The 8,770-nt window shown below is 32.9% G+C and overlaps 1 protein-coding gene across 2 annotated transcripts; it reads right to left on the bottom strand.

The window, feature by feature from the left end:
- Positions 1–5,275: 5,275 nt before the first annotated feature.
- On the bottom strand, positions 5,276–8,496 carry LOC107953447 (14-3-3-like protein A). 2 transcript variants are annotated; one of them, XM_016888754.2, is made up of 5 exons: positions 8,258–8,496; positions 7,061–7,578; positions 6,810–6,932; positions 6,085–6,201; positions 5,276–5,570 (listed from the first exon to the last, which is right to left on the bottom strand). In XM_016888754.2, exons 2-5 carry the CDS (start codon positions 7,544–7,546, stop codon positions 5,508–5,510), a joined length of 789 nt encoding a protein of 262 aa, XP_016744243.1. In that variant the 5' UTR covers positions 7,547–7,578; positions 8,258–8,496; the 3' UTR covers positions 5,276–5,507.
- Between the last annotated feature and the right edge of the window lie 274 nt (positions 8,497–8,770).

The following is an 8,770-nucleotide window of genomic DNA, read 5'->3' as shown; positions in this document are numbered from 1 at the left end:
TTGTGGTTAGTGCTTTTTTACCTTTACAAAACAATTTAACTTTTTAATAATTTTTATTATAATAATTAAAAACATTGTCAATACAGTTATCTATATATCCTAATTATACACGTACTAATTTTATAAATACAATGTATCATGTTTTTGAGTAATTTTTTTATTCTAATATTATTAAATTTATTTTAATAAATTTAAATTTATTATAATGTCATTTTTTAATTATATTGTTATTTAGTGAGTAATTTTTTATTTTAAAATGTCATTAATAAATTTAATTGTATAAATAATTGGCATAAACTCATACTTAGGATGTTTTTTGAGGAGACTGTACATCTTAGCACCCTTTGTATTTCTTGTTCCATTGTAGTACACTTACATTTGTTAACTGCCACTGGTTCATCGAAATCCCTTAAATGTTTTGAGATTTGCCCCTTTCTGCTTTCGGTTGTCGGAGGTCTCCTAGAATTGATTGTGGCCGCCCTATTAATTGTCGTCGTTGCTCTATTATCGACAGTAGAAAACCTACCTTCGCCTCTTTACGATGAAGACCTACTAGTTCTTCCCCCTCTCCTCATAAGTCTAACCATTTTCCTAGTGAAATTACGAAAACAACGAATAAAAGAAAATATCAAATTGCAACAGCTGAACAAGAATCTCAGGCAACAATAAAACAAAAACTCTAAAACGACAAAGTGGCTTCGAGCAAAACAGAAGCCACACTTATAGACTTCTCAATACTTCATAAACTCACTGCTTTAGGTTTTGAGACTGGAACATGTGGTTTTGTACAAGTGTATATAGTACTTATTAATTAATAAGTATAAGAGTTACTGTATCTATAGGGACTGTGTATGTTAATAGATATTTTGTAAAATTAATATTAATAATTTGGTAAGAAAAACATAATAAATTTGATTGGTTGATGTTAAGTAATTATCTAGATGCAAAGTGATCTTTAATGCAAATTAACTTAAATGTGATGAATAATTAAAATGAATGAGGTGGATTTAGCAATAGAATTTACAAGATTTCAACAACAATAACATAAATAGGCTAGAATAATCACATCAATTGACATAGTTTGTTCTCATCATGTTAATAATGTTTCGGAGAAAATTTCCATGACAACCCGATTTTTCATAAGCTTGAAACTAATATTAAGTCCTTTCGGACTCTATTACTTATAAAACTTGCTTATTACTAATCATATTTAACTAACGATTTCTTAGAGCTCATGTGAAGTAACAAAGACTGGATCGATTTGAAACAATATAATCACATAAGCCTAAAAGTTATGCAAGGTAATAGAGCTTGGTTAAGTTATTACAAACTTTAATTTATTTTGGGTCGGATATAAATTAAGCATGCACTTTTCAATTATTGTGTCTATTAGCCACCATCTAGATCAGATTAAGCAACTAATTCTAATGCATTCAATTACATTTTAATGAATGAAATACCTGCATGATTTTAATTGAAAATATGATCAACTGAGGCACAGAACATCATAACATGATTTAAATAAACTTTATTGAATTGATGCAATCATCTTAGTTAAATAGAATTAAATTTCCATTGTTGATGAAAAAACAACAAAGCAATTTGCAAACATATTGAATAATTAAGAAAGAGCAAAAAGGAAGAAGGAACTCTTTGATAAGTGTGGTGACTAATCGTGGAGGCTTCCTCCAATTCTCACAACTGCTCTTCCACAAACTGCTCCTCAAGGTGACCGGCCAAGAGAAAACTTTTACTCTAGGAATTACTTAGCTAAATAGGGAAATGGGATGGGTGGAAAAGAAAGAAAGTTAAAGAAAAATGAGAGGATGGATGAATGTGTGTTAAAGGATGAAATGAATAATGATTGAATGATGATTGAATAGTGGAATTAAAAGGTCTATTTATACTAGAGGGATAGCTAGTAGGTTTGCTATAAATAGCATTTTGAATCCCATGATATGCTCTCATGCTTGGCTGGACATACATTGTGGAAGGGAGTGGTTGTTGGTTTCTTGATTCATGCATGAAATCATGCTTGAATCAAGCAAGGTGGTGGATGGCTTCAAGGGTAATTGTTGATGGCCGATTTTTGAATGTTTTGCAAGTGTAAGGACCTCCGAATAAATATCCCAAAAGCCAATCTTGGATTGCTCAGATGTCATTGTCGAATTGGGCTTTACTTCCCCCTACTTGGACGGTTTGTTAACCCAACTGCTTCTTAAACTTCGTTCTTTAATTATACCAAAATAAATTGGATCAAATTAATTTATTCATGACCCAAATTTGCTTGATGTTGCAGTCTATGTAGAGTGAAAATAGGCTCATGTCCATGTGGTTTTAACAAACAAACCATTCATAATTCATTGGTCCAACTGCAAAAATTAAATCAAAGTTAATATGTCACATAAAATAATTAAATTATGCCCCTTATCTTAATATGAACAAAATTCGCCCTTTTAACTATAAAATACTTGGAATTAACATTAATTTTAAGTAAAATGGTGTCATAAACTACTAAAAAAAACCTATATAATTTAGAGTTTACGGAGATCATGACCAATAACATTTGGCCACCTGCACAATGCCAAATGCTCATCATCATAGCCGCTCTTCCCCTAAAAGTGTCGTATTTATGACAATTATTCTAAACATCTGACACTCATTCACCTTTTTCAACGAGACAAATCTTCATCAAACTTCAGAGAATGTCTCACGGAAGGCTATTTTATAACCTCTTGTGTGACTTAAGGGGGTTATTGTTATATCTCTTCCAACACATGAACATGTGTTAGCATTGGATAGACCCTTGACCTCCACATTGACTCCTCCTGGAATAATGTCTCGACAGGGCATATAACCTCAGCGACTATAAGTAAGAACATCTACCCTACCTAGCGGAAGCCATAAGCTAATATTTAAGTGTGAATACTCTCTTAGTGTGAACACACTTGTAAGACAATAGGGAGTTTGTTTAGGCTTAACTCCCTCGTATTGATAGAGTTTCATGATATCTGCCCATGATTACCCATTAGGAATTTAACGGTACTAAATGTATATCCTAACGCGTCATACCAACAAACAAAAAGATCCTTCTTATAAATACCCTGGAGAACAATGAACAAAGGATCGACTTTCTAATACTCTAAAGTTATTCTGAGCATTTGTCTTCTTGATCAGCCTGTCCTTTTGTCTTTAATCTGGCTCTCAACCTCTTTAGGTGAACTGGCCTTTGTTGCACCACCATGATCTCCTCCCTGTCATCCTCATTTGTTATGTGCAATATTAACAGTAATATAAACATGTCCTTAGTCTAACCGAAAATGAGCAAACCGATTAAAATACTAATGTGTCGTCTATCAAGTCCAATTGATGAAATACTTTGTCTTGAGCATTGGTGCGGAAGACTCTTAGAAGATAGAGACATAGATGTGACTGATTGGACTAACAATACATCGGACATGACCTAAGTAGAATAGATCCTAGACCTGTTTATAGATTTATTCACTTGTGACGTTCATAGTGTGACATACCTTAATATTGAGTGGATAATGGCCTATGTATGCATGGCTCGTATACTTTGATGCAAGTAAATGTGTGAGTTCAAATAGATAATGAATCGAAAGCTGGTGCGTTAGGTATACTATTTCTACAGTATGTAGCACCATTCACAATAGTTGAATTCACAGTGCAACTAAAGGGTGAACGATATCCTCTCATTGACATTACATGATAGATGAGAAGTAAACATGGTCATGGGTCATTTGTCTTTGTGATAAATGATTTAATTACTATTTGATAGTAATTGACTTTAATGAAGAAAGATGTAATGGTTATCATGAGATAAAATAAATTAATATTGGGAGAACGAATTTATCCCAAAGAGATTAAGTATATCATATGAGGGTAACACACTTATGACAAGGTCATTCAACAAAAACTTATTAACTTTTGTAATTGTATCTAACTAGAGAGAGCTCAGTCACAATACTATAGTGGAATGACTTCATCACTGAATAAGTTTATAATTAATAAGGGAAAAGCTGAAATTTAATTATAAATTATTTGAGTCCTAATTATATATATTCAATCGATCTCTCCGCTAGTTCATTGAAACTATAAATGAATTGAATTTAGAACCAAATGGATAAAAATGAATGAAAATAATGAAGTTAGAGAAATGAGTCGCATTCACAAATAAATGTCTTCTTGCTAAGTATAAAAATGACTTAAGAATTAATTTAAGATTTTTTGAATTATTATTTAAGGTTTATTGAATTATAATTAAATAATTGAAGTTTGAAAATGAAATTGAATTAATTTGTCATTATGGATTCGTTGAATAAGGAAATTAATTATATTTCATCATAGTTTTGTTTACACTAAAGTTGTAGTTTAACAAAATTAGAATTTGGTTGAGAAATTTATTTAATTGAAAAATTAATTAAGTTAATTTAATTAATTAGATTAATTGAATATATAATATATATTTTAGGAATAGAAAACAAGAATTAAATTGAATTAAATTATAATATGTTAGGTCAAAAGTTTAGGATTCACATATAATTGGACTCAATATATGAGAGGCCCTAGTTCCCTTCATTAACAAGAGAGGAGTGACAACCTTAATATTATTAACCAAGGTGTGTTGCCCACCCCTATGCTAATTAGAGTAGGAGTGTGTTTTCTATTTAAATAATATTATTTTACAATGACTTGTTCAGCCAAAATTCTTCTCTCCATATAAATAGAAGACACCGATTTATATTGAGAGAGTTACTTTCCTATTGAACACAATTCGTAATACGAGAATAGAAAAAAATATAGTTTGATTGAAAGCCAAGACCGGTTCAAATCCGTCTCACAAAACACAAGTACTTTTGAAATAGAGTTTATTACTATAAATACTACAAAATAGAGTTTATTACTATAAATACTACAAAATGACTCATTGAAAAATTTTGAGACTTCCATTGTAACTGTAAAACCATATTTCTTAACTGAACCTATTGCAATAGCAATCTTTTGTTCTTTTGTGGGGAACCCCCAACTTGTCGGCTCTATTGAAATATGATGCTTACGGGCTGACGATGTATCGTACCTTATTTTAATTTAATGAAATGTTCTCCTTTGGTAAAAAAATTTATATTACTCGTATCGGCGTTAATTTTTAAATTGCTCTTTCCAACATCCGGATAATTAAAAATCACTAAGCAAATGGCAGAAACATGGATAAGGTGGTTTACAACAGCAATGAACCAACATTCAAAGAAAAAAATGAGACTGGCAAACGCACTATTTTAGTACTAGCATGTGAAAACCAAACCAACCCAAACCGAATTCTTCTCGTTCAATAATACAGCCCATATAATTTCAGAGGATCATTACGATTCCAAGTGCTGATGAATTGCATTGAAAACAAAACCAAAACCCACTACGATAACTCACATTGCATCTATGTACTGTAAACCTGCAAATATAAGGTACAGAGAACAATTTTTATGAACTTATCACTGCTGTCCCTCGCCTGACTCGTGCTTTGAAGCTTCCTTGATCTCATCCCCAGCCTCATCCTAAAACCAAGGAACAATACAATAAATCATCTGAATAAGGAACTTCAAAAAAATCCATCATCAGGTAAAAAGGAACATCCAGTGTTGATCAATGAAATAATTAACATGAGCCATGAGATAATACAAAGCCCCAGGTTAACAACAATAACATCAGAATATTAGTTTTGAAACTACTCTGTTGAGGTGAAATGTGTTTGACATGTATACTGTGAAGAAACATTCTTGATATAGGTAAAGAAGCACTGATAATCTCGGAGATTAACTGAAACTTTGAGATATTAGTCCTGACATTAAGCTATGAGATGTCATACCAGGAAGTTTAGAGAACATGGTAGAGAACTGTAGTCATGTCAATGAAAGCAACTAAGTTCACTCAGGAATATAACTTTAGACATTTTTCATATCCATGTGGCATTTTAAAGATTTTTTTTATGTCTGGAGACAGCAGAGCTGCATGAAAATTTCATGATTGTGTGCAAACACAAACTTATTGTGTGGGGGGGGGGGGGAATACCGTGATGTCAGATGTCCAAAGGGTCAGGTTGTCCCGGAGAAGTTGCATGATCAATGTACTATCTTTGTAAGATTCCTCACCCAAAGTATCCAACTCAGAAATAGCCTCATCAAAAGCCTGCCAAACGAAAAACATGCCATTTTAGTTTGCAAGCAACCTTTAGACAGTCAATTCATGCCCTCGAGAAGACATTTTGGAAATTCGCATAAGAACAATCTAATTGTCATGCCTTAATACATAGAATTAAATTAACAAATCTCAGTAAAATGGACATCAATTTACAACATTACCAGACTTCTTATGGATAAAAGCAATCTCTAACATTTCTGTTCAGACTTGCTCTACACTAGAAAATGGAAAACTTAATGTAATAATTAGACTTCATAAGCAAAATGAGTTTATTTAGGGTAATCAATTTAACTTTTTTGTCCTAAGTTCAATGCCTGTACCATTAGTACAAACCAGATTCGCACAGTAGTTTTTAGGCGTTAACAAATTGGCTCCTCAAACTTGCAACTAGCTTATTGGATACAAGGAGTGGCCATCACAATTAAATCCAGTTGGGGTAGAATTAGATTAAAACAATTTACTATGCCCTCTGAAACAGATGAACCATACCAAGACAATAAAAAGCCAGACGAGTTTACTTTTTTTAACTGTTCTACATCAATGACAAATAAATAAAAAGAAAAGATATTGATAGCAAAGCAGTAGAAAATAAACACCTGTTTTGCAAGATTGCAGGCACGATCAGGTGAGTTGAGGATTTCATAGTAGAAAACAGAGAAGTTAAGAGCAAGTCCCAGCCTAATTGGGTGAGTAGGAGCAAGCTCAGCAAGAGCAATATCCTGCCATCACAAAAATCAAAATAAAAAGGCTTAGAAATTTTATCTTAATCTTTCCAGTGAAAGAAATGCTTAAGGAATTATAGAGAAAATAACTCATACTGACAAGACTGCATCAGCAATTGACCCACCTGAGCAGACTTGTAAGCCAACAAAGTGCTCTCGGCAGCTTCCTTCCTCTCAGCACCAGTCTTAAACTCAGCAAGATACCTGTGATAATCACCCTTCATCTTAAGGTAGAACACCTTCGACTCAGCAGATGAGGCCAAAGGAATGAGGTGAGATTCAAGAAGGCTCAAAATCCCATCACAGATCTTGCTGAGCTCAGCTTCAATCTTACCCCTATACTCCTTTAGTTGTGCAACATGATCCTCATTTCCTCTGCTCTCTTCCTTCTGCTCAATGGAAGAGATGATCCTCCAAGACGCCCTCCTTGCCCCAATCACATTTTTGTAAGCCACGGAGAGAAGGTTCCGTTCCTCAACAGTCAGCTCCTCAACATCAACAGTTTTTGCAACTTTCTCCATGAACTCCACCATTTCCTCATAGCGTTCAGCCTGCTCAGCCAGCTTGGCCATGTAAACATTTTCCTCTCGTGATGATTCAGTTGGAGACATCTTTACAATATCAATCAATCTAATACGTGATCCTGAGAACACAGCAAGATTTACTTTTTTTTTTATACAAACATTTCTAACCAAATCATGGGTCTAAACAAGAGCATCCACATCTAGAACAATCATTCGAGACATTCTCATTCCTCAATCCTAAACATACCCCCCCCCCCCCCAAATTTTAGCTCTTCGGTTCTTCAAAATTTTCCAACTTCTAGATCCAATCTTACTTTTGCCAAAAAACCAAAAGATATAACCTACATTTAATTAATAATCCAAAAAAAAAAAACGATCCAAACTGTGAGTAAGATGAATCATCAGCACTAGCTCCTATCCTCCATTCCAATTTCCAACAGTTCCTCAATATCCAAACTGTTATTTTTGGTTAGCTGAACTTTCTACTCTACAGCTTGGCAACAAAATTTCCTATTTCTTTTTTCCCCAATTTTAAGGAACCAAACAGACCACCAAAGAAAAAAGCAACCCTAATCAGGAAAATCACGCAATGAAGAGCTCAAATCCTAAACAGATTGATTCTAAACCAATAAAATTAGAGCAAAAAGAAAAAAAAAGAAGCTACAAAACCATTCATTGCATTAATAAAAAAGCTAAGAACAAAATCGGGAAACGTATAAAAATTAAAACCCTATAGATCTCAAATTAAAGAAATAAACTCCAAAATTATCAATAAAACGACGACCAAGAGTGACGTACCGATCGACGACTCTTTCGTTGGTGGAAGTGAGAAAGAGAAAATTATTGTAGGGAGTGAAGACTAAATTCTGAATAGCTAGAGGGCTGGTTTTTTTTATAAATTAATTTTTAAAAAGGGTATCAAAGATTACACAAAAAAAAACAAACCAAAAAAAAAAAAATCAAAGAGAGTAAAGGAGAAAGAGAGGGTGGTCCAATGAGACGGCGACAAGTGGTGGATAGCAGAGATTCCTTTGGAGTTTTGGGCTTGTGAAGCTGAGAGCTGAGTTAGTACATATTTAAGAGGAAAATTGTATGAAACTAACATACAATGTTATTAATTTATTTTTCAATAATTTAATATTATTTTAGTATTTTTCTCTTAAATTGTAGTATTTTTATTTTTGAAAAAAATTCAAATCCAAAATAATGTATTGAAATTTAGAATAAAAATATTGAAATGATATTGAATTATTAGAAAGGTATGAAATCGAATAGATATATTTGTTTAGGTATGAAATTGAGTAGAAATTA

This window comes from Gossypium hirsutum, chromosome D07, assembly GCF_007990345.1.
Source record: "Gossypium hirsutum isolate 1008001.06 chromosome D07, Gossypium_hirsutum_v2.1, whole genome shotgun sequence".
NCBI lineage: Eukaryota > Viridiplantae > Streptophyta > Magnoliopsida > Malvales > Malvaceae > Gossypium > Gossypium hirsutum.
This window is presented reverse-complemented; position numbering and strand designations above follow the sequence as displayed.

Coding starts and splice junctions, on each gene's coding strand:
- LOC107953447 (XM_016888754.2), bottom strand. CDS start 7,546: ATGTCTCCAACTGAATCATCACGAGAGGAAAATGTTTACATGGCCAAG. Junction 6,202..6,809: donor CCTGCAATCTTGCAAAACAG/GTGTTTATTTTC, acceptor TTCGTTTGGCAG/GCTTTTGATGAGGCTATTTC. Junction 5,571..6,084: donor TTTGGACATCTGACATCACG/GTATTCCCCCCC, acceptor CCTTGGTTTTAG/GATGAGGCTGGGGATGAGAT.